We start from the raw sequence: 26,814 nt of genomic DNA on the forward strand, positions 1-26,814 counted from the left end.
TTTCTTTTTTCTTTTGTTTTTGAGACGGAGTCTCGCTCTGTCACCCAGGCTGGAGTGCAGTGGCCTGATCCTAGCTCACTGCAAACTCCACCTCCCGGATTTACGCCATTCTCCTGCCTCAGCCTCCCGAGTACCTGGGACTACAAGCACCCGCCACCTCGTCCGGCTAGTTGTTTGTATTTTTTAGTAGAGAAGGGGTTTCACCGTGTTAGCCAGGGTGGTCTCGATCTCCTGACCTCGTGATCCGCCCGTCTCGGCCTCCCAAAGTGCTGGGATTACAGGCTTGAGCCACCGCGCCGGCCACAAGGAGTGAATTATTTATGAGTTTTCCAGGAAAGGGGCGGGCAATTCCTGGAACTGAGGGTTCCTCCGCTTTCTCGACTATATAGGGTAACTTCCGGACATCGCCATGGCATTTGCAAACTGTCATGGCACTGGTGGGAGTGTCTTTTAGCATGCTAATACATTCTAATTAGCATATGATTAGCAGTGCCAGGACTAGAGGTCACTTCTTTTGGTCGTCTTGGTTTTGGTGGATTTTGGCAGGCATCTTTATCAGCCAAAATCCAGTCCTGCTGACCTCCTATCTTGTCCTGTGCCTAACCTCCTGAGAATGCAGCTCAGCAGATTTCAGCCTCATTTTGCCCAGCCACTATTCAAGATGTAGTTGCTCTGGTTCAAATGCCTCTGACGCTACCATATGGTGTTTCATGTCTGCTACTATCTGCCTTATCTACCTTTTTTTTCTTTGTCTATAGAACAGCTTTCTCTCATTCATTATATACTTGGCCTAATATGGAAGCCTTAGCTTTAGCTTTACACTACCTTCAGTACAAGTATCCAAAAAAGTGTCATTTTTATTTGAGTCCTAATTCTTATTTTTCAGACAAAGAATCTGGAATTAGTGTGATATTTGGCAAGGGAAATGAGGGAGTGGGGAAGGTCTTATAATTTGCTGCCTACCCCGATAGACGCTAAAAAGAAAATTCTTAAAGGGAAGCTGGGGAGTTTCTCCAAGAGGAGATTCTACCCTAAGGAATTCATCCTGTGAACTTAATAAAATGTATGAACATATAAATATTTTAAGAATGTCCTAGTGGTTGTATAATGTCTCCCCAAAGTTCATGTCCATCAGGAACCTCAGAATGTGACCTTAATTGAAAATAAGGTCTTTGCAGATATATTAATAATTGAGGATCTTGAGATTAAATCTACTGGAGTTAGAATATTCCTTAAGTTCAATGATTGGTATCCTTAGAAGAAAACACAGTGACATAGAGAGCAGAAGGCAAGGTGAGGAATGCCAAAGATTGCTAGCAACCACCTGAAGCTGAGAGAGAAGCATGGCACAATTTTTCCTTCAGGGTCTCTAGAAGGAACCACCCCTGCTGACACCTTGATTTCGAACTGTGGACATCCTGAATTGTAAGAAAATGAATTGGTTTTTTAAGCCACCCAGTTTGTGGTAATTTGTTATGGCAGCCCTAGGAAATTAATACAGATGTTCACAGTATTGTTTTCTTCTGGTGTGAAAACCTGAAAATAACATAACTATCTGCCAATAAGGGATTACACAAATTATAATATATCCATACAGTGTAATACTCTGTGATCATTTTTTAAAAATGCTGATCTCTATTTATAGATTAAAGATGACAATGACATATTGTTTTTAAAAGGTTATAGAACCCAGATCACTAATCTTTGGGGAATCCTGAGTCTTGGTCTGTAATGTGGAGGCAGTGCAGTCGTCAGAAAAAAGATTTTTCCTCGTGTGTTTATATAATAAATAGCTGTTTGAAAAACTTTTTTGCATGTATTAAGGCAATTGAGGAAATTTTGTGCCATTTAATGACAATAAATCATAAAAATATTGTATTGTTAGCTGTGGAAGAGGTCCAGGTTACTGGCAGTGAATCCATACGGGTGGGTCCATAGCAACTTCGGTCCTTGCCTCCTCAGAAGAAAGAATTCGACTGAGGGCCATAAAGCTGAAAAAGAGACTGAGGCAATTTTCAGATCAGTAGTGGAAGCTTACTTAAAAGGTTTTAGAATAGGAAAGGAAGGAAAATTTGCTTGAAAGAGACCCAAGCAGATGCCTGAAGGTCCAAGAGAAGAGAGCAAAAGAAGACAGAAAAAAAAAAAAAAGGCCCTTTTACCTTGATCCTAGGACTTTATGGGCTCACCTCTTTCCGAGGATTTTTCCTTTTGTCATGCCCAGTGCTTTCCTTACCCTTTGGAATTGAGCACGTGCAGTGTGTTCAGGGATTTATACACATGCCCATCTGAGGCTTTCTTCCCTTTTCTCGTGGAGCATATCCACCCCCACCAAGATCATACTTCACCATTTTTGTCTCGATGTTAACAGGTGTGGACCATCCGGAAATGGCCTTTCCCTGGCACCCCTACTGCTTAGAGAGGCAATGCGATAATTGCTGAAATATCACCCGACATTTCTAGTGGGTAGGGGGAGAGCCCTCCTCTGCCCCACTCATGCCTAACTACCTGTCACAGTATTAGTCCATTTTCACACTTCTATAAAGAAATACCTGAGACTGGGTAATTTATAAAGAAAAGAGGTTTCATTGACTCACAGTTCCACATGGCTGGAGAGACCTCAGGAAACTTACAGTCATTGAAGAAGGTGAAGGGGAAGCAAACTTGGACTTTTTCACATGGCAGCAGGAGTGTGTGTGCAAGGGCAGGAAAAACTACCATTTATAAAACCATCAGATCTTGTGAGAATTCACTCACTGTCACAAGAACAGCATGGGAGAAACCACCCACATAATCCAATTGCCTCCCACCAGTTTCCTCAACACCTGAGGATTGCGATTCAAGATGAGATTTGGGTGGGGACAGAAAACCTAACCATATCAAATATAGAAGGTATCTTTTGTGAGATTTTAACAGCAATAAATCATCTGCATTTTTAATAATTAAGGTTTAGTCTAAATTTAAAATGCATTTCAAAGTCTTATACATTCATGATTTTTGACCGATGCATTTTAATTCTAAGTAAATGAAGAGTGAATGAAAAACTATACTGAAATTAGTTTGGGGTGAAGGATGAATCTGTTAAATTAATTTTGGGGAAAAGAATAACTTTATTATGTCATAACTGAACCACATCTGAAATAATATCTATTAGGTTTTAAATATCTGTACTCTTTTGAAAATTTGGAACTAGTTTAATTTGCATGAGGGCAGTTTGTCTGTTTTTCTTTTGTATTCTTTTATAGAGCCTTTTGTAGTAGATGATTAGTGGGTATTTGCTATTGAATGAACATAAGGCCACTGCCCTCAAGAAATGTTACTGAGGAGATAAGTCATAAATATCAGTTGATCAGATTTAGTGAAGAGATCTAGCTACGCAAGGCAATCTGTGCTAAGTGCCAGGTGAGAGGTTAAAATGGTAGGTGGTGTAACAAGAGTGGTCATTTTGAGTAGGATGATTAACAAAAATTCACCAAATGTAGGTAGGATTTGAGTTGGGCCCTTAAAGAAGTTTCAGTAAAAGTAGAGAGGAAGAAGGGATTATCAAAATAACCATTTCCAGATTATGTCATTTAAATAATGCCTCTTCATTCCCGAACATAGTTTGGAAACTTTCCCTTTTTGACCTTTGGATAAATAAAACATGTTCATTTCACCAAATATTTCTCTAGGGATTTCAAGACCCTGTTACTTCCCTTGTTCTTCTCTGGCTCATGACTTCATCATGCTTATCTGTTTTAAATCTTTCTTGCTGTGCTCATCTTTGATCCTTCTCCAAAGCAGCATTTTAGACCTCTAAATGCTGTTTGTGCTGAGTCTTCCCCTCCGCCATAACCTCCATCTTGTTAGGCCAGAGTTTACCTAAGCCATATCTGATATGGAGCTCCCAAGTTCTTCTCTTTTTTTTTTTTTTCCTTTTTTTTTTAATTTTTTATATACTTTAAGTTCTAGGGTACATGTGCATAACGTGCAGGTTTTGTTACATATGTATACACTTATGCATGTTGGTGTGCTGCACCATACAACTCGTCAGCACCCATCAAATTCATACATTTATATCATGTATAACTCCACAATGCAATCCCTCCTCCTCCCCCTTCCCCATAGATAGGCCCAGTGTGGTGATGTTCCCTTACCCGAGTAAGTATCTCTATGTTCAGTTTCACCACCCTATGAGTGAGAAATGCGGTGTTTGGTTTTCTGTTCTTGTGATAGTTTGGCTAAGAATGATGGTTTCCAGCCTTGCATCCATGATCCTACAAAGGACGCAAACTCATCCTTTTCTTATGGCTGAATAGTATTCAATGGTATATATGTGCCACATTTATCTTATCACTCTGTCCCAGATGGACATTTGGGTTGATTCCAAGTCTTTGCTATTGTGGAATGTGTGCAATAACCTTACGTGGTGATGTGTTTTGTAGTAGAATAATTCATAATCCTTTGGGTATATACTCAGTAGTGGGATGGCTGGGTCATATGGTACATCTAGTTCTAGATCCTTTAACACTGTGTACTTGGCCTTTCTTCCAAACTTACAGTGTACTTTCCTCTTGAATGTAACATGAACATTTCCATTTTTACTGCGTCCCAATGATCAGTACAAGCTCTGCTCAGTGAATGTGGGTTCCAGCAAACTGAAGACAAAAGGCCCGGACTTCTAGATGAAATGTTTCACCATAAACCTACTTAGACTGGATGGAGGTCTTCCAGAAGCCATCTGCACAATTTCCCCCTTACCCAGGAAATATTTCTGGGTAATATTGATGGTTTAAAAATATTTTAAATAATAACTTACATGCAATAAAGTGAATGTGTAATGTTTATTTTTTAAAATAATATGAAAAGAACTAATTTTCGTAAATTAAATATTTTTTGAAACTATTATATATATCCCAAAGAAAATAGAATGACTTAGGGCAGCCACAGTGGCTCATGCCTGTAATCCCAGAACTTTGGGGGGCCGAGGTGGGAGGATCATTTCAGCTTAGGAGTTCAAGACCAGCCTGAGCAACATAAGAAGACCTCGCCAGTACAAAAAAACAAAATATATATAATTGACCAGGCGCAGTGGCTCATGCCTGTAATCTGAGCACTTTGGGAGGCCAAGGTGGGAGGATTGCTTGAGTCCAGTAGTTCAAGACCAGCATGAGCAACATAATGAGACCTTGTCTCTACAGAAAAAAATTTTAATTAGCCAGGAGTGGTGGCATGTGCCTGTAGTTGCAGCTACACAGGAGGCTGAGGTGGGAGGATCACTTGAGCCCAGGAGGTCGAGGCTGCAGTGAGTCATGATTGTGCCACTGAACTCACTCTGTGCGACAGAGTGAGACCCTGTCTCAAAAAAAAAAAGAAAAGAAAAGAAAATAGAGTGACTCTTGTAGTAATAAAAATCCTGCATTCCTGTATATCTTTTTATCTTTCAAAGCATAGCTTAAGTGTTATCTTCTTACTGAAGCCCATCTTGGATTCTGTCCCTCCCGCTAAGTATATTGTTTTTTTTTTTGCACTCTTTGTTCCTATCACTCTCTTTTGCTAGTTGTTTACCTGTCTGTCTTTCCTGCTACATTTATACATACTTTTTCAGGATAGGTACCAAAGTTATTCACTTGTTAGTTTTTCTTCTAGCTCCCAACTTAGCGCCTTGCCTGTAGAAAATACTTAATAAATGTTTGTCAAGTTGAATTACATTTGTGTTTATCATTTTTTAAAGTAAGACACTCTTAAAATAAAAATAAAATAAAATAAACTATAAAAAAAAAGACACTCTTGGTTTCCTGTTTTTTTTTTTCCCCCCCCTTCTGATATCTATCTTAATTTAAAGCTACTGGAAGGAGTCCCTTGTACTGTAATATACATTTGTATGATGGTTATTATTATTATTTTTTTCTTTAAGTTTAGCGTGAACCAGAGTACCCTATAACTTTCCTTGTTACTGGCCTGGATTAGAAGGCAAACCTTCTCCCTTGTGATAAGTGTTCTTGAGCTGGTGCAAGTACCAATACGATTCCCAGGTTGCACCTATTTTTGTTTGGTTTTTACTTTTTATTTATATCATAAGTAGTATGTGGGGTTTTTTTTCAACTTTTATTTTAAATTCAAGAGTACGTGTGCAGGTTCGATATATAGATATTAATTCTTAACAGCAAGATTGTGGAAGTTCCTATATAATATTCTATGGATCTTTCTCATATCAAATAATCTTTGTATGTGTTATTTGGTCACATTTATTGTTTTTATCATATTCAATTATTTAATTTAAACATAATTGTTCTTACCCATTTTGCTGGTTAGGAAACTAAGGCTTAAGCATAAATAAGTTGCCTAAGTTCACACAGCTAGAAGGTGGTAGTAGATAGGAACACAATGATGCCTACTCTAAATTGTGGAGATGAATTTAGATGATCTCCCTATCTACTTCCAGCTCTGAAGTCTCTGAAGCTCTGGGAATGTTTAACATTATTTGAACATCTGCATAATCAGTGAAATATTTGGCAAAATGAACTTGCATTGGGGAAAAGTACTGGGTTGCTTTCAGGCTCAAATCAGTTATAGCCTTCATCTAGCTAATTTGCTGACAGTGCAAGGAGAGCTTTTCACAGTGGCAATGAAGCAATATAGATCACTTTTTCAGCTTCACTAGATTTTAATGCTTCTATTTTTTTTATCTTTAGCTGTGGGTGATGGTTTTACAGTTGTAAATACAACTGAGCTCTCAATTGTTTATCCAGTCACCTCAGGGCTTTATGTATTCAGCCAAATGTTGGAAAACCGTTTAGCTTGTGGAGCACACTGGCTCCACCTACTGTCATATGAGAAAACACCTTCCTACCGTATCTTCATTCACAATTCTCTTAAATTATACCCTTTTGCACATTGTGCTTTTCCCTGAACTTTCTTTTCATATTTTGATATTTGAGTTTCCGTTTACCTCTCCCAACACAGTGAGACCCATCTCTAAATAAATAAATTAATTAATTAAATAAATGTTAACAAAGTTATTGTCAAACTTCTGTTTCCACACAAGATGAAGAAACAAGAACCAGATTTATCCTCTTACCTGAAATAAGCAGAAGACAGGAGAAGAGGGAAGGGGAGGGGAGATAAAATATATGAAACAACTTGGCAGGCTCCCTGATGAGGAAACAAAGCAGAAGACTGATTAGCAGATGTATATGAGCAGACTAGTCGAAGCCAGGAAGGAATCATGGTGAAAATATTAGAGGGAACAGTACCAGGTGTTCACACATAGCCAGTACACACATGGCCAGAAACAGTACCTATTTCCACAAGCCGAAATAGTAAAATTTGCATCTCACTGGGCATTGGATAAAGGAATAAAGAAGGCCTGGCTTCAGTAATACGGAATAGCTAGTACTAGACTGAACCCTGTTCCAGACGCACCTAACAAATCACAAAAACAAAATCCAAAAGGATCAAACTGTTTCCAAGTAGCTTCACTGAAATCCAGAACAAAATTCAAGACTATTTATAGTAATACAAAAATTATTCAGCACCTAACAAAGTTTTAAAAAGCATGCTGTCTGGTATTCAATCAAAGATTACCAGGCATACAAAAAAAGCAAGAAACACAATCCATGAGGAAAATAATCAATTGGAACCAACCCGGAACAGATGTTAGAATTAGCAGACAAGGACTAAAACAGATCATATGAAAGGCTAGAAAATGCAAACTAATCTACAGTGACAGAAAGCAGATCAGTGGTTGCTGGGGGAGAAATGGTAGAACAGTTCAATGCACAAGGAGGGCTTAAATAAAACTTGGAGGTGAAGGATATGTTACTATCTTGTTTGTGATGGTTTCACAGGTATAAGCCAATGTCAAATTTTAATTTGTACACTTTAAATATGTGCAGTCTGTTTTGCATCTCATGTTTCTTAGCTCTAGTGTCATCCTTTCTCATGGTCAGTTTCCTTGTTTGCACTCACTACATTTTCCAGTTGATTCCAGAGAAAAGATATGTTGTAAGTGTATTTTTTTAATCCTTGACTGAAAATGTTTTCTTCTACCCTTTCAGTTAATTGATTATTTGTCTTGACATTAGCACCTCTGCTGAAAATCATTCTTTTGAAATTTGGAAAATATTGTGCCACTTTATTCTTCCCATAATCAAATTCATAAAATATTGTTTAGTCATTTCTTTCTCCATTTTATCTACTTATATCTTCTACTGGGGTTTTTACTATTCCTTTGCTATTCATGTTTGCACTTTGTTTTTGTGAAGACAGGAGCAAAGATCAAATTAAGATCCATTAATTAAGCCTTCTATGTTTTGCTAGAAACAGAAACTAGAAATTAAAACATTACTAGAAAAATGAAATGTTAAAGAGACATACAAAATGTAAACTGCAATTTGTTGCTTTTTCATTCCAAGTAACAAAATTAGGCCAATCCTGTATTCATCTTGTCATACTGCACCCATGGACCACAATTTCAGTGCATCGGTATAGGCTGCCTTCCCCAACTCATTTTTTGCTGTATCTCTGAGGTTCTTCCTGAGATCCTTTCCTTGCTTGCCTTTAGAAATTAGAATTTCCTTTAGTGGGTTTGCTGGTGCAAAATTTTTAGTTTCATTTGTCTGAAAGTATCTTTATTTTATTTGGATTATTGTGAGAAATTTTTGGTGAGTACGGAATTTTTTTTTCAGCAACTTGAAAATATCTTCCCAATGTCTTTCTGAGAAGTTACTTGTTTAATTGTTGTTAAAGGCTACATGAATGTATCTTTATTTAAAGTGTTATTGATGAACCTAAATGTCTTCTTGTGTTTTTCTCTTAAAGGGAATACAGTGAGTAACCTGATCATGATTATACCGCCAATGTTCGGTGCAATTCAGAGTGTTAGAGACGGTCTGGAAAAACGGTACATTGCTTCTTATTTAGCACTCACAGGTAAGTATAACACTGTTCAAATGGGCCAGTTTGCTCATTCATTTCTAAAAGCAGTTTTCAATTTTGTGTTACATAACTTGAATATATTCTGAAACTTCTTAGTTAAAACTCCAGAAACTTTGCCAGTGGTTGAACTGCATTTTGATTAAAATATTTTAGAAATTACAAAATATTTTAAGCATACAAAAAAGAATAGAGATAATATAACACATATACCCACATATCTTACTACCCCGTTTTGTCAGGTCCTAACAATTTATAATATTTGTTTCAGACCTTTTTCTTTTTTAAGGAAATTACTACAGATAAAATTGAAAGTCCTTTGTATTCCTCCCTAATTATATGCCCCTCAGCCTCCCAGCCCATCCCCTAAGAGCGAACCTCAATCTTGAATTTGATGCTTATCATTTTCTCATGTTTTCATGTTTATACTATGTATGTATATATCCTTAAAAGTATACATAGTATGGTTTTGCATAGTTTTCAACTTTTTGGAAAGGATACCATCCAACCTTTTGTGACTTACATATATTCTACTTGTCTGTGAGGTGGTGGACTGTGTCTTAATCATCTCTGTGTCCCCATTGTCTGGCAGTTTAGTGTTCCTCAATAAGTACTGGGTGGATGGGTAAATCACCTATACCAGGGCATAACGTAGTGAAATCACTTCTGTCTTCTGTCATGTTCTTGCATCATCATAATAAATAAAAAATGCCAAAAAAGTGGATTCTTTCTAGTAGTTTCGTTTTTTAATTTTCTTTTCTGTTTGTGTGTGTGTGTGTGTGTGTGTGTGCAGTGGTACAATCTCGGCTCACTGCAGCCTCAACCTCCCAGGTATAAGCGATTCTCCTACCTCAGCCTCCTAAGTAGCTGGGACCACAGGCGTATGTCACCATGCCTGGCTAATTTTTGTATTTTTTTGTAGAGACAGGATTTTGCCATGTTGCCCAGGCTAATCTCAAACTCCTAAGATCAAGCAACCCTCCTGCCCTGGCCTCCCAGAGTGCTGGGATTATAGGTGTGTGTGCCACTGTGCCTGGCCCTATTTCTTTCTTATAACTCGCTAAAGGCTCTTTCTTTCTTTTTTTTTTTTTAGCTCATGGTGAGTATTTCCACATTGACAGAAAGGACTTCTAATTATCCCCAAACTGTAAGCTATAGTGAATCATGTCAGATTCTACCTTAGATTATTTATTAGATATGAGAGACTTTAATTTCAGAATCTGTTGCTCGTATGCATTTTAAGAAAGTTACTTGATTTATCTTCAAAAGGAAGACTTGTCTACAAACTTATCCCTTTGCTTTTTTTCTGGGGTGTTTTCATAATGTTCATAAAACATGGACAAATCACACTCTGTAACAACAATAAGAATAAAAAGACCTGAGGGACTTCCAATTGCTCTAGGATAATGGTGGCTTTCTACGTTAGAGTTTGTCCACTTATTCTCCCAGAAAAACATACAGATTAATAAGGAAAACAAATGAAACTACATGCAGCCCACAATTTCAGCCTTACTAGGAGAAAGAATATTATGAACTTCAATTTATTTTAAGATAAGAAATAAAGACCAAATTCCAACAGAACTGTTTTCAGTGTTTCAGACTTGGAGATGTTTGAAAAACTATATGGAAAAGAGAAGAGAGGACTCAAGGGCCTAATTCTGACAAAATTGGCAATAGAAAGATAAAACTCCACAATAAAGGCAGAATCTATGAAAGCAGTCTAAGATCTGGTAGGTCACAGTACTGTCTGAAGGTAAAAGACTGGAAAGTGTGTCAGACCTAAGGTGGCAGTTTTGGAAAGGCATCACTTCTGGGAAAGAGATAAGTAGAAAGGGGGAGGTGCCCTTTGGAGATGTGTTAGTGAAAGGAAAGAAGAAAGTTGGGGGGAATTAAGATCCTACTGAAAACAAAGAGTTACAAAACACATCAACCTCTTCTCCCTTCACTGCTCCCCTGAATACCCCTGAATATTGACATGTTCATATATATGTATATATCTATATATATATTATATTATACCAATGGTGTTTGATTCTCATTTTTCTTCACCCCCCCTTTTTTTGTTTTCTTTTGTGCACGAATATATTTAGCCTACATCGGAAAATTTAGGCACTCTGTCTCTGAGAGAGTGGCCAGTCTTGAATTAGGAATCTTGTAAGCCACTTAAAATCTTTACCCTCTCTATAAAATAGACCCCCCAAAATGCAGCCTATTTCCATACAAAATTAGGGCAAAAGAAAACAGAAAATGAGAATCAAAACCATTTGGCTGATAGAATTTCTTCCCCACAACAAACTATGAAACAGAAGGAAGATGTAATACAATACTCCTAACTGAATTAAATAGCCTCAAACAACGAAATGAATCAAAAATTTAAAAACTAATAACAGAAATCGCTCCATTACTCCCCTCAAAAAAGACGAAACAAAATTAGAATTCATTGAACTTAATAAAGAAATTAAGACTAAATTACAGTGTGCTTGAGGGAAAGTAGAGTCTACTGAATATTTAATAAGGACTGTTGTAGAAAGTCAGAGAAATAAGCAAGAAAATCAAAAGGAGATAAATAAAAAAGGTCAGAGAGAAAATGATTGAAATGGAAGACAGGCAAAAAAGATCCAATATGCATATAATTGGAGTCCCTAGGTAACATGGAGGGGAACCAATGAAACATAATTATATTTAAAATTATCATTCAAGACAACTTTCTGGAAATGAAAAAAGACTTTAATATGTATGTTGAAAGGTCCAGTTTTGCCTGGTAAACTGACTTAGAATGATCAATTTTGAGATAGAGCCTAGTAAAACTATTGGATTGTAAAAATGAACTTATTCTCAAAGCTCTTGAAAATAAGCCTTGATTACTTACAAAGGACCAAAAATTAAACTGGCATCAGACCTTATCAGTAATATACAAAGAAAATACCAGTGGAGCAGCATTTTCTAAAAAGTGAAGAGGAAGTATAAGCCAAGGATTTTATCTTCCAACCAGGTTGTTCTCCAGGTGCTCTAGTTATAGAAAAACAGTTTTAAACCTGCAAATACTCATGAATACTGTACACATGACTCCTTCCTGATGAATCCACTGTTACTGCACTGTTCAATTTAGTAGCTGCTAGTCACATGTTGCAATTTAAATTAATTACAGTTAAATAAAATGTAAAATTCAGTTCCTTTGTCACTCTAGCCACATTTCAAGTGCTCAATACCCACATATGGCTTGTGACTACTATATTGGGCAGTGCAGATATAGAACATCTTCATTATTGCAGAAAGTTCTACCAGCCACACTGTATTAGAATGTCCATCCAGTCATAAGAATACTGAAAAAGGCTTAATGCAAAAATAATTCCTAAAACAACAACAAAACATCCTGTATTAGTTTGTTTTCATGCTGCTGGTAAAGACATACTCAAGACTAGGAAGAAAAACAGGTTTACTGGACTTACAGTTCCACATGGCTGGGGAATCATGACTTTACAGTCAGGGCAGAAAGCAAGGTGGAGCAAGTCACTTCTTACATGGATGGTGGCAGGTAAAGAGAGAGCTTGTGCAGGGAAACTCCCATTTTCTAAAACCATCAACTCTTGTGAGACTTATTCACTATCATGAGAAGAGCATGGGAAAGACTCACCCCCATAATTCAGTCACCTCCCACAGGTTCCTCCCATGATACATGGGAATTGTGCGAGTTACAATTCAAGATGAGATTTGGGTGGGGACACAGCCAAACTGTATCATACCCCTTTCCTAAATATCAAAAGAATTTATCTTAAAGAGAGAAAAAGGGCCAGGCACAGTATCTCATGCCTATAATCTCAGTACTTTGGGAGGCCAAAGCAGGTGGATTGTTTGAGCCCAGGCATTCAAGACCAGCCTGGACATCATAGTGAGACCCTGTCTCTTTAAAAAAAAAACAAAAAAAAAGAAAAAGAAAGAAAAAAAAAAAAAGTGAAAAAAAGACACGTTGCTTAGGGAAAGATGGTAAATATAAAATAAAACGTGATAATTATAATAAAACAACATGATAGAGTTGTTTAACTTAACTATTAAAAAAAGAGATATATTTCATCAAGCCTGGGCAACATAGTGAGCCCTTGTCTCTACAGAAAATTAGTCAGGCATGGTGGCACATGCCTGTAGTCCCAGCTACTCAGGAGGCTGAGGTGAGAGGATTGCTTGAGCCTAGGAGGTCATGGCTGCAGTAAGCCAAGATTTCACCACTGCATTCCTGTGTGAGTGACAGAGTGAGACCCTGGACCCTGTCTCAAAAAAAAAAAAAAAGATTTTCAAATTGGCTCACAAAGCAGAAGCAAGATCCAAGTTTATGCTATATGCAAAAGATACACCTAAAACAAAGTGATTCAGAAAAGTTTGACATCATATAAAGTAGAATTCCTTTCAAAAAGCATTATTAATGCCTCTGTTATTAATGTCTCTGTAACAAATAATATAGCCACCACTTTTATATGGCAGAAATTGTGGGGGGGAGAAGAAATAAAAACATATAAATAATATAAGATTTTATGTCACACTTGGTACAAGAGAAGTCAAGTGACCAAAAAAAAAAAAAAAAAAACAATATTAAAAGACCTAAGCAACACAACTAATAAGGCAGATCTTAAAGATTTATGCTGAATGTTACATCCTGATAAGACTACACCCCCTTCTCGAGTGCACATAGAATGTTCATAAAAACAAAGAAAACATGATAGATATAGTAATTACCCTAATCTGATCACTATACATTGTACGTATCAAAACATCACTGTGTACTCCATGAATATGTACAATTATTTGTCAATTAAAAAATAAAATTTTAAAAATTCCAAAAAAACCCCAAAGAAAACAGTAATGTCCATGAAGTCGAAATATTAAAACAACATTCTCTGATCACAGTGCATCTACACTAGAAATCAACAACTAAATCAAACTAGAAAAAGGCTTCTATTTGAAATTATAGACTCTTCTATTAATTGTTGGTTAAAAGGGAAAATGGAAACTGAATGATGGAATTTCTGAAATATATTTGCAATGAAAACTCTGCATATCAGAATCTATGGGGATTTATTTTGAACAGCCATCAAGGATACTTCATAGACTTAAACACGTAATGAAAATAAAAGAGAAAATTTGAAAGAAGAAAATTTAATTAAAACTTCAACTCAAAAGGTAATTAAACAAGACAACAAAGTAAACCAAATGAACATTAAAAGGAGGAAATTATCAAGATAAAAGCAGAAATAAACAAAATAGGACAGAAACCAGTGGTACCAAGAAAAAAATAACATAAATGACTCTAATAAAAATACCAATAAGCTTTTTTTTCCCCTTGAATTAGACAAGTTGATAGTAAAGTCTATATGAAAAAATAAACATGCAAGGATATCTAGGAAATCCCTAAAAACTAGGAGAGCCCTAGGGGGCTACTAGCCCTATCAGATACGAAAACAAACTGTAAAACCTGCACAATTAGAATGGTATAGCACTGATATTCCAGTAGACCATACAGTGGAGTTTTTAAAAAGTGCAGAAATAGACCCAAACCTATATTGGGGTTTAGTATTAATAAAGATGGCATCTCTAGTCACTGGGGCAAATATGATGTGTTTTAATAAATGATGCTGAAGAAAAGAATTGGATGTGTGCCTTATACATAAGAATAAATTCTAAATTGATAAGAAGCCTAAAAGTAAAAATAAAAGTCTTACAACTACTAGGAGAAAACGTATGTGCATTCTTACATGGGGAAGAATCTTTGGGGAAAGACTTTCTGTGATTCAAAATCCAGGTATAAGAAAGGAAAAGGTTGCAAATTATGTAAAAGTAAAAAAAAACTTTTGTTATATGACATTTACGTTGTATTGAAAAATAAAGCCTCTTTTGTATGACAAAAAATAGCATAAGCAAACTCAAAAGCAAAAGGCCACATGGTAAAATTATTTGCAATACACATCACAAGAAAAGGTTTAATATCCCCAATACAATTTTTCTTTTCTTTTCTTTTTTTTTTAGACACAGTCTCGCTCTGTCGCCTAGGCTGTAGTGCAGTGGGACAATCTTTGCTCACCGTACCCTCTCCCTCCTGGGTTCAAGCAGTTCTCCTGCCTCAGCCTCCTGAGTAGCTGGGATTACAGAGTGCTCCAGTATGCCCAGCTAATTTTTGTATTTTTAGTAGAGATGGGATTTCTCTACCATGTTGGCCAGGCTGGTCTTGAACTCCTGACCTCAAGTGATCTGCCCACCTCAGCTTCCCAAAATGTTGGTATTACAGGCGTGAGCTACCGTGCCCGGCCAATAATTTTAAGCATTGAATTATAAAAGGATGAAAAATTCAATAGGAAAAAGTGGTAAGGACAGAAAATTCTCCAAGAAAGATATAAAAAATAGCTCACAAGTATAAGAAAAAATATTCAACTTAATAAGAGAAATGCAAATGAAAACTACACTGATACATTATTTCTCATTTATTAGATGGGCAAAATGTCAGACTCTTGACAACACACTATTTTGGCAAGGCTGTAGGAGACATAGGCATTCTTCATGCATTGCTGATGAGAACACAAAAGTTTTTGAAGCTGAATTTGGCAATATGTGACAACTATATATGCATTTATCCTTTGACCCAACAATCACACTTTTAAGAATTTTCTTTGAAGATATGCCATCAACAGTTCAAAATTAAATGTACACAAGGTTACTGTAGTATTATTTGTAATTACAAAATAATGTGAACAAACTTATGAAAATTGGTTGAATAAACTGGTATATGTACATCATAAGTACTATGAAGATGTAGAAAGGATGAGAAATGTCCCTGAACTGATATGGATATGTTAAGTAAGTAAAAGATGAGAATGTAAAATAATATATATGGTATACAACTTTTTTGCTAGTAAAAAGAAAATAGAACCAGAAAATAATGAAATGGTCAATGCAGAGGGTGGATAGAAACGGTGTGGAAAAGACAGAGGAGAGAATGACACTTCTGAGTATGTATGTTTGTATTTTTACTTCAGAATTATGTTACTATTTCACATATTCAAAAATGTAACTAGGTTATCCAGACTAAATCTGAGTAACTTTTGAAATAGTATTCTCATTACATATCCCCAATCTGAAAACAAAAGAAAACCTCACTTTACAACGTTTATTTACTATATGTTTATTGTTGGTAGTGGTATGGGTATAGAAATTCTGAAGCTGTCTTTGTATGCATTTTAGGATTTTGTTTTTTGGGGTTGTTTGCCGTGGTTGTTTTGAGACAGGTTCTTACTCTGCCACCCAGGCTGGAATGCAATGGTGCAATCATGGCTCTCTACAGCCTTGACCTCAGGGCTCAAGCAATCCTCCCACCTTGGTCTTCCTAGTAGTTGGGACTACAAGCATGCACCACCATGCCTGGTTAATTTTTGTATTTTTTTGTAGAGATGGGGTTTCACCATATTGCCCAGGCTGGTTTGGAACTCCTGGGCTCAAGCGATCCACCCACGATGGCCTCTCAAAATGCCGAGATTACAGGCTTGACCCATTGCATTAGAAAAGCAAATTAAAAACTTTTTTTTGAGATCAGGGTCTTGCGCTCTCATCTAGGCTGGAATGCAATGGTGTTATCACGGCTTACTGCAGCCTCAACCTCCCAGGCTGAAGCAATCCTCCTACCTCAGCCTCTGAAGTAGCTGGGAGTACAGGTGTGCACCACTACACCCAGCTTATTTATTTATTTATTGGTAGAAACCGGTCTCCCTGTGTTGCCCAGGCTGGTCTTGAATTCCTGGCCTCAAGAAGTCTTCGTGCTTCAGCCTCCCAGTGTGTTCAGATTACAGGCATGAGCCAGCATGTCTGGCCTTGAAAAACTATATTGATATTGTTAGGAGCTAGGATTCTCACTGTGGAAAAGGGAGATACAGATTTGGATGAGCAAGGCAAGGAAAAACCCTGTGGTACTGGATTGGAGTTAGAGGTATCAGCATGTTTTTGTTTGTTTGTTTGTTTGTTTGTTTGATTAATTGATTTCAAATGCTCTATAGTCTGAAAGGGCCTGGGAGCAATGACTGCTTAGTAGCAATGAATATACCTATTAATAGTGCTAGGCTTTGGTTTTTAAGTCTTTCTGCATTGAAAGGAACCAAAACTTCTTGGAGAAGTGGCCAATTTTTGGGCTAAGGCAGAGAAAGTACAAGATAAGCCTGGAACATCTTGTCAGAAAGTAAGAAAGTGCTAAAAAGCAAATCATGTCAAAGTGACACCGAAGGCAGTTTGGCCAAACCAGGACAATCTGAACTTAATAATCTGAAAAATAACAGTAATAGATTTTAACGTGGTATAAAAAAAAATCCATGAGTTCCTGTGGTTCTAAAAAACAAACCAATGGGGTGAGAAGAGAAAGCTTAAAAAAAGTAGAATGCCAACTAATAAATGTAAACAGAATGATAAAATAACTGATTCAGGCAAGAGTCATCAGTGAATATAAAACTATTGGGTCAGAGTGTTTGGTCAACAAGATAATTACAGCTTTACAGTATCTCCTCACAGATTACTCATTATTTACAAAGGGAAGAATGTTAACAGTGGGGAAATCATCTTGTTTTCAAGTAATCAAAATTAACAGCATTAATAATGGTACATTCAGCCTGGGCAACAGAGTGAGACCTTGTCTCTGCAAAACAGAAATCTTTTAAATTAGACAGGCATGCTGGTGCATGCCTGTAGTCTCAACTACTCAGAAGGCTGAGGCAGGAGGATTCTTTGAGTCAAGGAGGTAGAGGCTGCAGTGAGCCAGGATTGTGCCTCTGTACTCCAGCCTGGGTGACAGAGTGAGATGCTATCTCTAAATACAAACAAAAACAAAGGTACAAACTGACAGCAGGTTCTTCCTGGTGTGATATACTGAAAAGGAAATATCATTATACAGTATTATTGCCAAAAGTGCTGAATGAAATTAAGAGAACATAACCAGAAAAAAAAAAAAATTGAGGAGCCGTTTATAAAACAACTGTCCTGTGTGCTTCTAAAATGTTAGTGTCATGAAAAACAAATAATTCATCTTGAATTGTTCTAGATTAAAAGAGACATGACAGCTAAATGCAATATGTAATCACAGATTAGATTCTGGGTTGGGGCATGAGGGGAAGAAGCTCTAAAGGACAATATTGGGTGAATCAGCGAAAGTTGAATAAGGACTTTATAATAGATAATAATACTACATTAATATACATTTCTTGAATTTGCTTATTATAATATGATCATGTAAGAGAATGTCCATGCTTAGGAGATACATGCTAAAGTATTTAGGGGTAAAGGGTCATGCTCTCTGCAACTTACTTTCAAATTGTTGAGCAAAATAACAATGTGTTTATTGCTTTATTTTATATACTTAATTTTTTTTTAAAATAGAGATGGAGGTCTCACTATGTTGGCCTAGGTTGGTCTTGAACTCCTGGCCTTAAGTAGTCCTCCCACCTCGGCCTCCCAAAGTGCTAGGATTACAGGCATGAGACACTGTACCCAGCCAACCTTTTTTTTTTTTTTTTGAGACGGAGTCTCGCTCTGTCGCCCAGGCTGGAGTGCAGTGGCCGGATCCCAGCTCACTGCAAGCTCCGCCTCCCGGGTTTACGCCATTCTCCTGCCTCAGCCTCCCCAGTAGCTGGGACTACAGGCGCCCGCCACCTCACCCGGCTAGTTTTTTGTATGTTTTTTAGTAGAGATGGGGTTTCACCGTGTTAGCCAGGACGGTCTCGATCTCCTGACCTTGTGATCCGCCCGTCTCGGCCTCACAAAGTGCTGGGATTACAGACTTGAGCCACCGCGCCCGGCCCAACTTTTTAAATATATTGAGAGAGAAAGATAAAATGCAAGATGTAATAATGAGTAAACCTAATTTAAGGGTGTTTGGGAGTTCATTGTAATACTTTTGTAACTTTTTTTTCTAAATGGGAAATGGGTTAAATATTTTTAAAATAAAATATTTAATTATTTTAAAAGAATTGTTGAACATTTTAAAAGATTTATTGGTATACTATAATCAACTATAAGTGTATATAGACAATACTATGTATAGTCTATAGTATACCAAGCAACTTAACAATGAATGAGAGTTTTGGAATAAGTAAAGCTAGGAACAGAAGTGGGTAGCGATTATAGGAGTATTTTTCTGACTTAATCTTTCTCTTCCTATCCATCAACTCTGGTGGTAAATGACTTCTTCCTCTGTGCTACTTCTATACCTTATTCTTACTTTTTGAATTGCACTTATATCACTGTATGTGGTACTGTTATAATGTTTTTAAGTATCTGTCCCTTCTATAAGACGAAGCTTCCTAAAAGTAGGGTTGAGTTTTATTCTTCTGGATTTTCTGCATTCAGCAATACCTGGTGCAAACTAAACACATGAGAATATTCGATGGATGAGTGAATGAAAAAAATGAATCCTTTATTTTAAACACCTCTAAACATTAGGCAAACTTTGCTAAAACTTCTTTTCTTATAATCTTGTTTGAATTTTACACTGAATTAAGTCTCCCCACCAAATATGTGTGTGTGTACACACACACACAGAAAGCAGGGAAGAGAAGGGGAGAAGAGAAACACAACTTTACCTGGAAACAGAGATTTTATTTCAAATAAAGAATATTTGCCGAATACCGTAACAAGATTTTCAGTTTTTTCTTTTTTGACAAAAACCCATAACAACTCCTTAACTGATATGCACTTAGTTGTTGGTGTTGAAAGAGATTTTGTAGAAAGAAGTGGGAATTTTGGCTTTGTGGAGAAATATTTCAGGAACAGACAATAATTTATGAGATTTCTGGTTTAGAGCATCGATCCACTAAGAATTCAGTCATTTTAAAATTTGAGGGCCGGGCGCGGTGGCTCAAGCCTGTAATCCCAGCACTTTGGGAGGCCGAGACGGGCGGATCACGAGGTCAGGATATCGAGACCATCCTGGCTAATACGGTGAAACCCCGTCTCTACTAAAAAATACAAAAAACTAGCCGGGTGAGGTGGCGGGCGCCTGTAGTCCCAGCTACTAGGGAGGCTGAGGCAGGAGAATGGCGTAAACCCGGGAGGCGGAGCTTGCAGTGAGCTGAGATCCGGCCACTGCACTCCAGCCTGGGCAACAGAGCGAGACTCCGTCTCAAAAAAAAAAAGAAAGAAAGAAAAGAAAAATTTTTGAGCTGGGCACAGTGGCTCACGCCTGTAATCCCAGCACTTTGGGAAGCCGAGGTGGGCAGATCACGAGGTCAGGATATCGAGACCATCCTGGTTAACACGGTGAAACCCAGTCTCTATTAAAAATACAAAAAATTAACCGGGTGTGGTGGTGGGCGCCTGTAGTCCCAGCTACTCAGGAGGCTGAGGCAGGAGAATGGCGTGAACCCAGGTGGCAGAGCNTTTTGGAGCTGGGCACAGTGGCTCACGCCTGTAATCCCAGCACTTTGGGAAGCCGAGGTGGGCAGATCACGAGGTCAGGATATCGAGACCATCCTGGTTAACACGGTGAAACCCAGTCTCTATTAAAAATACAAAAAATTAACCGGGTGTGGTGGTGGGCGCCTGTAGTCCCAGCTACTCAGGAGGCTGAGGCAGGAGAATGGCGTGAACCCAGGTGGCAGAGCTTGCAGTGAGCCGAGATCACACCACTGCACTCCAGCCTGGGCGACAGAGCGAGACTCCGTCTCAAAAAAAAAAAAAAAAAAAAATTATTTGAAAAATATTTACTGAGTATCTATTATGTGCTAGTTATAATTCTCAAAGCCAATGTTCATTGGAGCTTATAGTCTAGCATGGGAGACAGAAATTAATTAGATAATTTTAATTTTTTATTTTTATTTATTATTATGTTTTGAGACAGAGTCTTGCAGTATAATTTGAAGTCAGGCAATATGCTGCCTCCAGCCTGTTCTTTTCACTTGAGGCAATATGATGCCTCAGCCTTGTTCTTTTCTCTTTCACTTAGCATTGCTTTGGCTATTCTGGCTCTTTTTTGGTTTCATATGAACTTTAGAATAGGAAATGATGATATTTAGATAGGGATTTCATTGAACCTGTAGATTGATTTGGGCAGTATGATCATTTTAATGATATTAATTCTTCCAATCCATGAGCATGGGATGTTTTTCCATTTGTTTCCAATTTCTTTCATTAGTGTTTTGTAATTTTCCTTGTAGAGCTCTTTTATCTCCTTAGTTAAATATATTTCTAGATATTTTATTATTATCATTATCATTATTATTATTATTTAACTATTGTAAATGGGATTGCCTTCCTGATTTGGCCCTCCAATAGATCATTGTTGGTTTATAGTAATACTATTGATTTATGTACGTTGATTTTGTATCCTGAAACTTTACTGAATTCGTTGATCAAATCTAAGAGTTTTTTTGGTGGAGTCTTTAGGATTGTCTGGATATAAGATCATATAGTCAGCAAACAGGGCTAATTTGACTTCTTCTTTTCCAATTTGGATGTCTTTTATTTTTTTCTTTTGCCTGATTGCTCTGGCTAGAACTTCCATACTATATTGAATAAGAGTGGTGAAAGTGGGCATCCTTGTCTTGTTCCAGTTCTTAGAAGGACTGCTTTCAACTTTTCCCCATTAAGTATGATATTGGCTATGGATTTGTTGTATATGGCCTTTATTATGTTGATATATGTTCCTTCTATGCCTTGTTGAGGACTTTTGTTATGAAAGGATGTTGAGTTTTAATGGATACTTTTTTTGCATCTATTGAGATGATCATATGGTTTTTGTTTTTCATTCTTATGTGATTATTTGCATTTATTGATTTGCATATTTTGATTTTTGTATTTGCATATGTTTAACTATCTTTGCCTCTCTGGGATAAATGCCATTTGATCATGGTGTATTATATGTTTTTGATGTGCTGTTGGATTTGATTTGTTAGTATTTTGTTGAGTTTTTTTGTGTCTATGTTCATCAGATATATTGGTCTGTAGTTTTCTTTCTTGTTTTTGTGTGGTTGTCTGGTTTTGGTATCATGGTGATTCTGGCTTTGTAGAATTAGGAAGAATTATGTCCTCCTTGATTTTTTGGGGTAGTTTCAGGAGGATTGGTATTAGTTCTTCTATGTATGTTTGGTAGAACCCGGCAGTGAATCCATCTAGTCCTAGACTTTGTTTTGTTGGGAGATTTTTTTTTTAAAATCACTGATTCAATCTCACTAGTCATTATTGATCTATTCAGGAGTTTCATTTCTTCCTGGTTCGATTTGGGGAGGTTGTATGTTTCCCAGAATTTATCTGTTTCCTCTAAGCAGAGTGTATAGTTGTTTATAATAGTCTGTGATGATTTTTTGTATTTTTGTGGTATCAATTGTAATGTCTCCCTTTTCATTTCTGATTGTTTTTATTTGGATCTTCTCTCTTCTTGGTTAGTCTAGCTAGTGGTTTATCAATTTTGTTTATCTTTTCAAAGAACCAACTTTTCATTTTGTTGATCCTTTGCTTTTTTGTTTGTTTGTTTCATTTATTTCTGCTCTTATCTTTGTTATTTCTTTTCTTCTGCTAACTTTGGGTTTGGTTTCTTCTTGTTTTTCTAGTTCCTTGAGGTGTGACATGAATTGTTAACTTATGATCTTTCTACTTTTTTGATGTAGGCATTTAATGCTATCAACTTCCCTCTTAGCACTGCTTTTGCTGTATACCACCAGTTTGGGTATGTTGTTTCCATTTTCATTTATTTCAAAATATTTTAAAATTTGTATCTTACTTCCTTCATTGACCTAGTGATCATTCGGAAGCATGTTGTTTAATTTCTGTGTGTTTGTATAGTTTCCACAGTTCCTTTGGTAGTGATTTCTAGCTTTATTCCACTGTGATCTGAGAAGATACTTAATACAATTTTGATTTTTTAAAAAATTTTAAGATTTGTGGACTAACATGGTATATCTTATATAGTGTTCCATGTGCTGATGAAAAAAATATATATTCTGTAGTTGTTGGGTAGAATGTTCTGTAAATATCTATTAAGTTCATTTGATCTAAAGTCCAATGTTTCTTTGTTATTTTATCTTGATGATCTACCTAGTGCTGTGAGTGATGTGTTGAAGACCCCCCACTATTATCATATTGCTGTATACTTCTTTCTTTAGGTCTAATAATGCTTGTTTTGTGAATTTGAGTTCTCTGATATTGGGTGCATATATATTTAAGACTGTCATATTCTCTTGCAGAATTAATACCTTTATCATTATATAAGGACCTTTGTCTTTTTTTTTTTTTTTTTTTCTTTTTTTTTTTTTACTGGTTTTTTTTTTTTCAATGAATTTTCATTTCCAGAATTTCTGTTCGGTTTTTGTTTAAAGTCTATTTTATCTGATATAAGTATAGTTATTCCTGCTCACTTTTGATTTCTGTTTTCATAGAATGTCTTTTTCCACCCCTTTACTTTCAGTCTATATGTATCTTTACAGGTAAGGTGAGTTTCTTGTATGTAGATATCGCTGGATCATGCTTTCTAAAATCCATTCTGTCAATCTGTATATTTTAAGTGGATCATTTAATCCATTTACATTCAAGGTTAATATTGATATGTGAGGCTTTGTTCCTGTCCATTGTTAATTGTTTTCTAGTTGTCTTTTTGTCTTTGTGGTTTAATGAAATTCTGTTCTGTTCCCATTTGATTCTTTTCCTCCGTTGTGCAGTTGTTTTATAAGACTTACGAGTTTTATATTCTCATGTATTTTCATGATGGTGATTGTTGACCTTTCATTTCCATGTTTTTAAGACTCCTTTGAGCATCTCCTGAAGGACCAGTCTAGTGGTAACAAATTCTCTCAGTGTTTGCTTCTCTGGGAAAGACTTTATTTTGCCTCCATTTGTGAAACTTATTCTGGCAGGATGTAAAATTTTGGGCTGATTTTTTTTTTTCTTTCAGCACTTTGATAATCCCATTCCATTCTCTTCTGGCCTGTAAGGTTTCTTTTAGAAAGTCTGCTGTTAGTTTGATGGGGTTTCCTTTATAGGTGACTAGATGCTTTTCTCTTACTAATTTTAAAATTCTTTCTTTTACTTTGACTTTTGACATTCTGAATATAATATGCCATAGTGATGTCCTCTTTGCTATGCCTCCTGAATCTGGATGTCTAACTCTCTTGCTTGACTTGGAAAGTTTTTATTGACTATTTCCTTAAATATGTTTTCTGAACTTTTGATCTCTCTTCCCCATTGGAATACTGATAATTTGTAAGTTCAGTCACTTTGTGTAGTCCCAGAAGTCTTGAAGGCTTTGTTCATTCTTTTTTATTATTATTTTCCCTATTTTTGTCTGATTGGATTATTTCAAAAGACCTGTCTTCAAGTTCTGAGATTCTTTCTTCTTAGTCTAGTCTATTATTGAAGCTTTTAAATGTATTTTGTATTTTTTTCAATGAATTTTCATTTCCAGAATTTCTGTTTGGTTTTGTTTAAGATATTTATCTCCTTGGTAAAGTTCTCATTTATATCCTGAATTGATTTTCTGATTTATTTATATTGGTTCTCAGATTTCTCTTGTATCTCATGGAGCTTCTTCAAAATCAGTATTTTGAATTTTTAATCTGGCATTTCAAGGAATTATTTTTGGTTGGGACTGGTGCAGGACAACAGTTGTGGTCCTCTGATGGTGTCATAGTTTCCTGCTTGTTCATGTTTCCCATGTCCTTCCATTGATATCTAAACATCTGGTTTAGTATTCACTTGTTCCAATTTTTTGAAATTGCTTTTGTAGGGCAGAATTTTTTCCTGAAGATAGATATATGTTGTTGGTTGAATAGGATGCTTTGGCTTTGATTTTGAGTGCCTGCAGTAGTGTGGTCTTTGTATGACTTCTTTGGTAGTACACAGGTTCAGTGGTATCTGTTATTTCCTCTATGGCTTAGGGTATAGTTAGCTGAGGCTGTGGTGAAGTTTTGCTGGGGGCTTGGACACCTGCTGAGCCAGTATTCACACCCCACTGGTGGCAGAAGTAGGCTGTGTGTCTGTTTTAAGTCTCCAAAACAGCATACGCTGGCACCAGTGTTAGTGGGTCCTGGAGAGCCAATTCTTGGGCCTGTACTTCACTTGCTTAGAAGCTAGTAGTGGAAGTACAGTAGGCCAGGTATGTGGGCAGGTTCTCAGACTCCTGGGCAGCTGGTATGATACGGGTAATGGCAGTAGTGGTAGTGGAGCAATCCACTGGGAGCCAAGTGGTCTTCGTTGGTGTTGCTAGTAGCTGTGATGGGTTGGGCAGGCTAGTCCTCAGTCCCACAGCTGCCTGAAACAGGGTGATAGGTATTGTCTTAGTTATAAGCAGGAGAGTCTGTTTTCCCTGTGCCTCCCTCGGCTGGTTGGTAGTTGCAGCCGGGTAACCTCAGTCTGAGGGCACAGCCTTGCATTAAATTCTCAAAATGGTGCTAGCTGGGGCCTGTGACCAGAGAGGGCAAGGCCCCTCTCAGGTGTGTAGCATGGGCAAGTGTGAGGAGTGTGGTCTGCTTAAGTTTTAGTCGCACAGCAGTCTGTAGCAGAGCAGTGGGTATTATCCTTGGTATATGTAAGAGAGCCTGATTTCCCTGTCCCTCCTCAGCCAGGCAGCAGATGCAGCCTTATCAGCTTGAACTGAGCCCAAGGGCAAGGCATAGCCCAGCATTAAACTTTCTTTTTTTTTTTCTTTTTTTTTTCTTTTTTTTTTAATTATACTATACTTTAAGTTCGTAGGTACAATGTGCATAACGTGCCAGGTTGTTACATATGTATATTTGTGCCATGCTTGTGTGCCTGCACCATCAATCGTCAGCACCCGTCAATTCATTCTTATATCATGTATAAAACTCCCCAATGCAATCCATCCCCCCTCCCCCTCCCCTCCCCATTTGATTAGGCCCCAGTGGGGGCGATGTTCCCCTCTCCCGAGTCCAAGTGATCTCATTGGGTTCAGCTTCCCACCTATGGAGTTGAGACATGTGGTGTTTGGCTTTCGTCTTCTTGCTGGCACAGTGTTATGGTTTCCAGCTGCATTCATGTCCTAAACTTTCTAAATGATGCCTTGGACCTGCGACCCGGGGAGGGAAGGGTGCACCTAGGAAGGCAGCATGGGCAAGAAGCTGCAGGGAGTATGATCTGCTTGAGTCTCAGTTTCACAGCAGTCTGTAGCAGGGTGGTGGGTATTGTCCTAAGTATTAGTAGGAGAGCTTAGCTTCTTTGTTACTCCTTGGCCAGGTGGTGGCTGCAGCCACATCAGCCCAAACTCAGCCTGCGGGTGGAGCGCAGCCCAGCATTGAACTCTCAATATGATGCCTAAGGTCAGGACTAGGTAGGGCGGGGCCCCTCCCAGGTAAGCAGTGTGAGCTAGAGGCTCTGGAGAGTGTGGTCCACCCGCGTCTCAGTTGCAACGGTAACCCCAAGCAGGGCAGTAAGGACCCCCCAGGGGTACATGGGAGCACCCAGTCTCCCCTCCCCTCCTTGGAGCAGCGTAGCAACAGCAGCTTCATCTGTAGATTCCTGGTATCTAGGCTGTCACTATGGCATTTAGCCAATGCTGGTCTAGGTTTGGATGCCTGTGGGATTTTGCATTGATTCCCTTTTGGAGCAACATCTCTGGGCAATCTCTAGGTAGCTTCCTGTGTCAGCCCACAGGGATTGAGGGGTTCTCCCTAGCCAAAATTGTAAAAGCCCATTTTGGAGTGTGGAACTCTGGGGGTTTCTCTCTTCTTGTTTTTTTACATCCAGGACCCTCTCCAGGCTTTCAGTCAGTCCCTGGCTAGCCAAGTTGCCTTGAACCCTCTCTTTATTCACTTTTGGTGCATCTTGTCACTTCTATAGTGAATCCTAGTGTTCTTTCCTAGACAGTCTGTTTGAAAGATATCTGCTTATTATTCTGGTTCCTCTCCATGGAGGAGACACACACTACCTGTGTCTTGTCAG

At 37.6% G+C, this 26,814-nt stretch overlaps 1 protein-coding gene across 4 annotated transcripts in view; it reads left to right on the forward strand.

Moving 5' to 3' along the window:
* The window catches only part of ACER3 (alkaline ceramidase 3), a 159,647-nt gene that overhangs the window by 55,576 nt on the left and 77,257 nt on the right, over positions 1-26,814 (forward strand). For 3 of the 4 annotated variants that reach the window (XM_017893547.1, XM_017893546.1, XM_017893549.1), the window contains exon 2: positions 8,800-8,910. In XM_017893547.1, the coding sequence (XP_017749036.1) occupies positions 8,823-8,910 (88 nt within the window). In that variant the 5' untranslated portion in view covers positions 8,800-8,822. Of the gene's footprint in view, positions 1-8,799; positions 8,911-26,814 lie in introns of those variants that run through there. The other variant, XM_017893548.1, reaches the window with a different exon arrangement.

The sequence above is a fragment of the Rhinopithecus bieti genome, unplaced genomic scaffold (assembly GCF_001698545.2).
Source record: "Rhinopithecus bieti isolate Rb0 unplaced genomic scaffold, ASM169854v2 scaffold_23868, whole genome shotgun sequence".
In the NCBI taxonomy this organism is placed as follows: domain Eukaryota; kingdom Metazoa; phylum Chordata; class Mammalia; order Primates; family Cercopithecidae; genus Rhinopithecus; species Rhinopithecus bieti.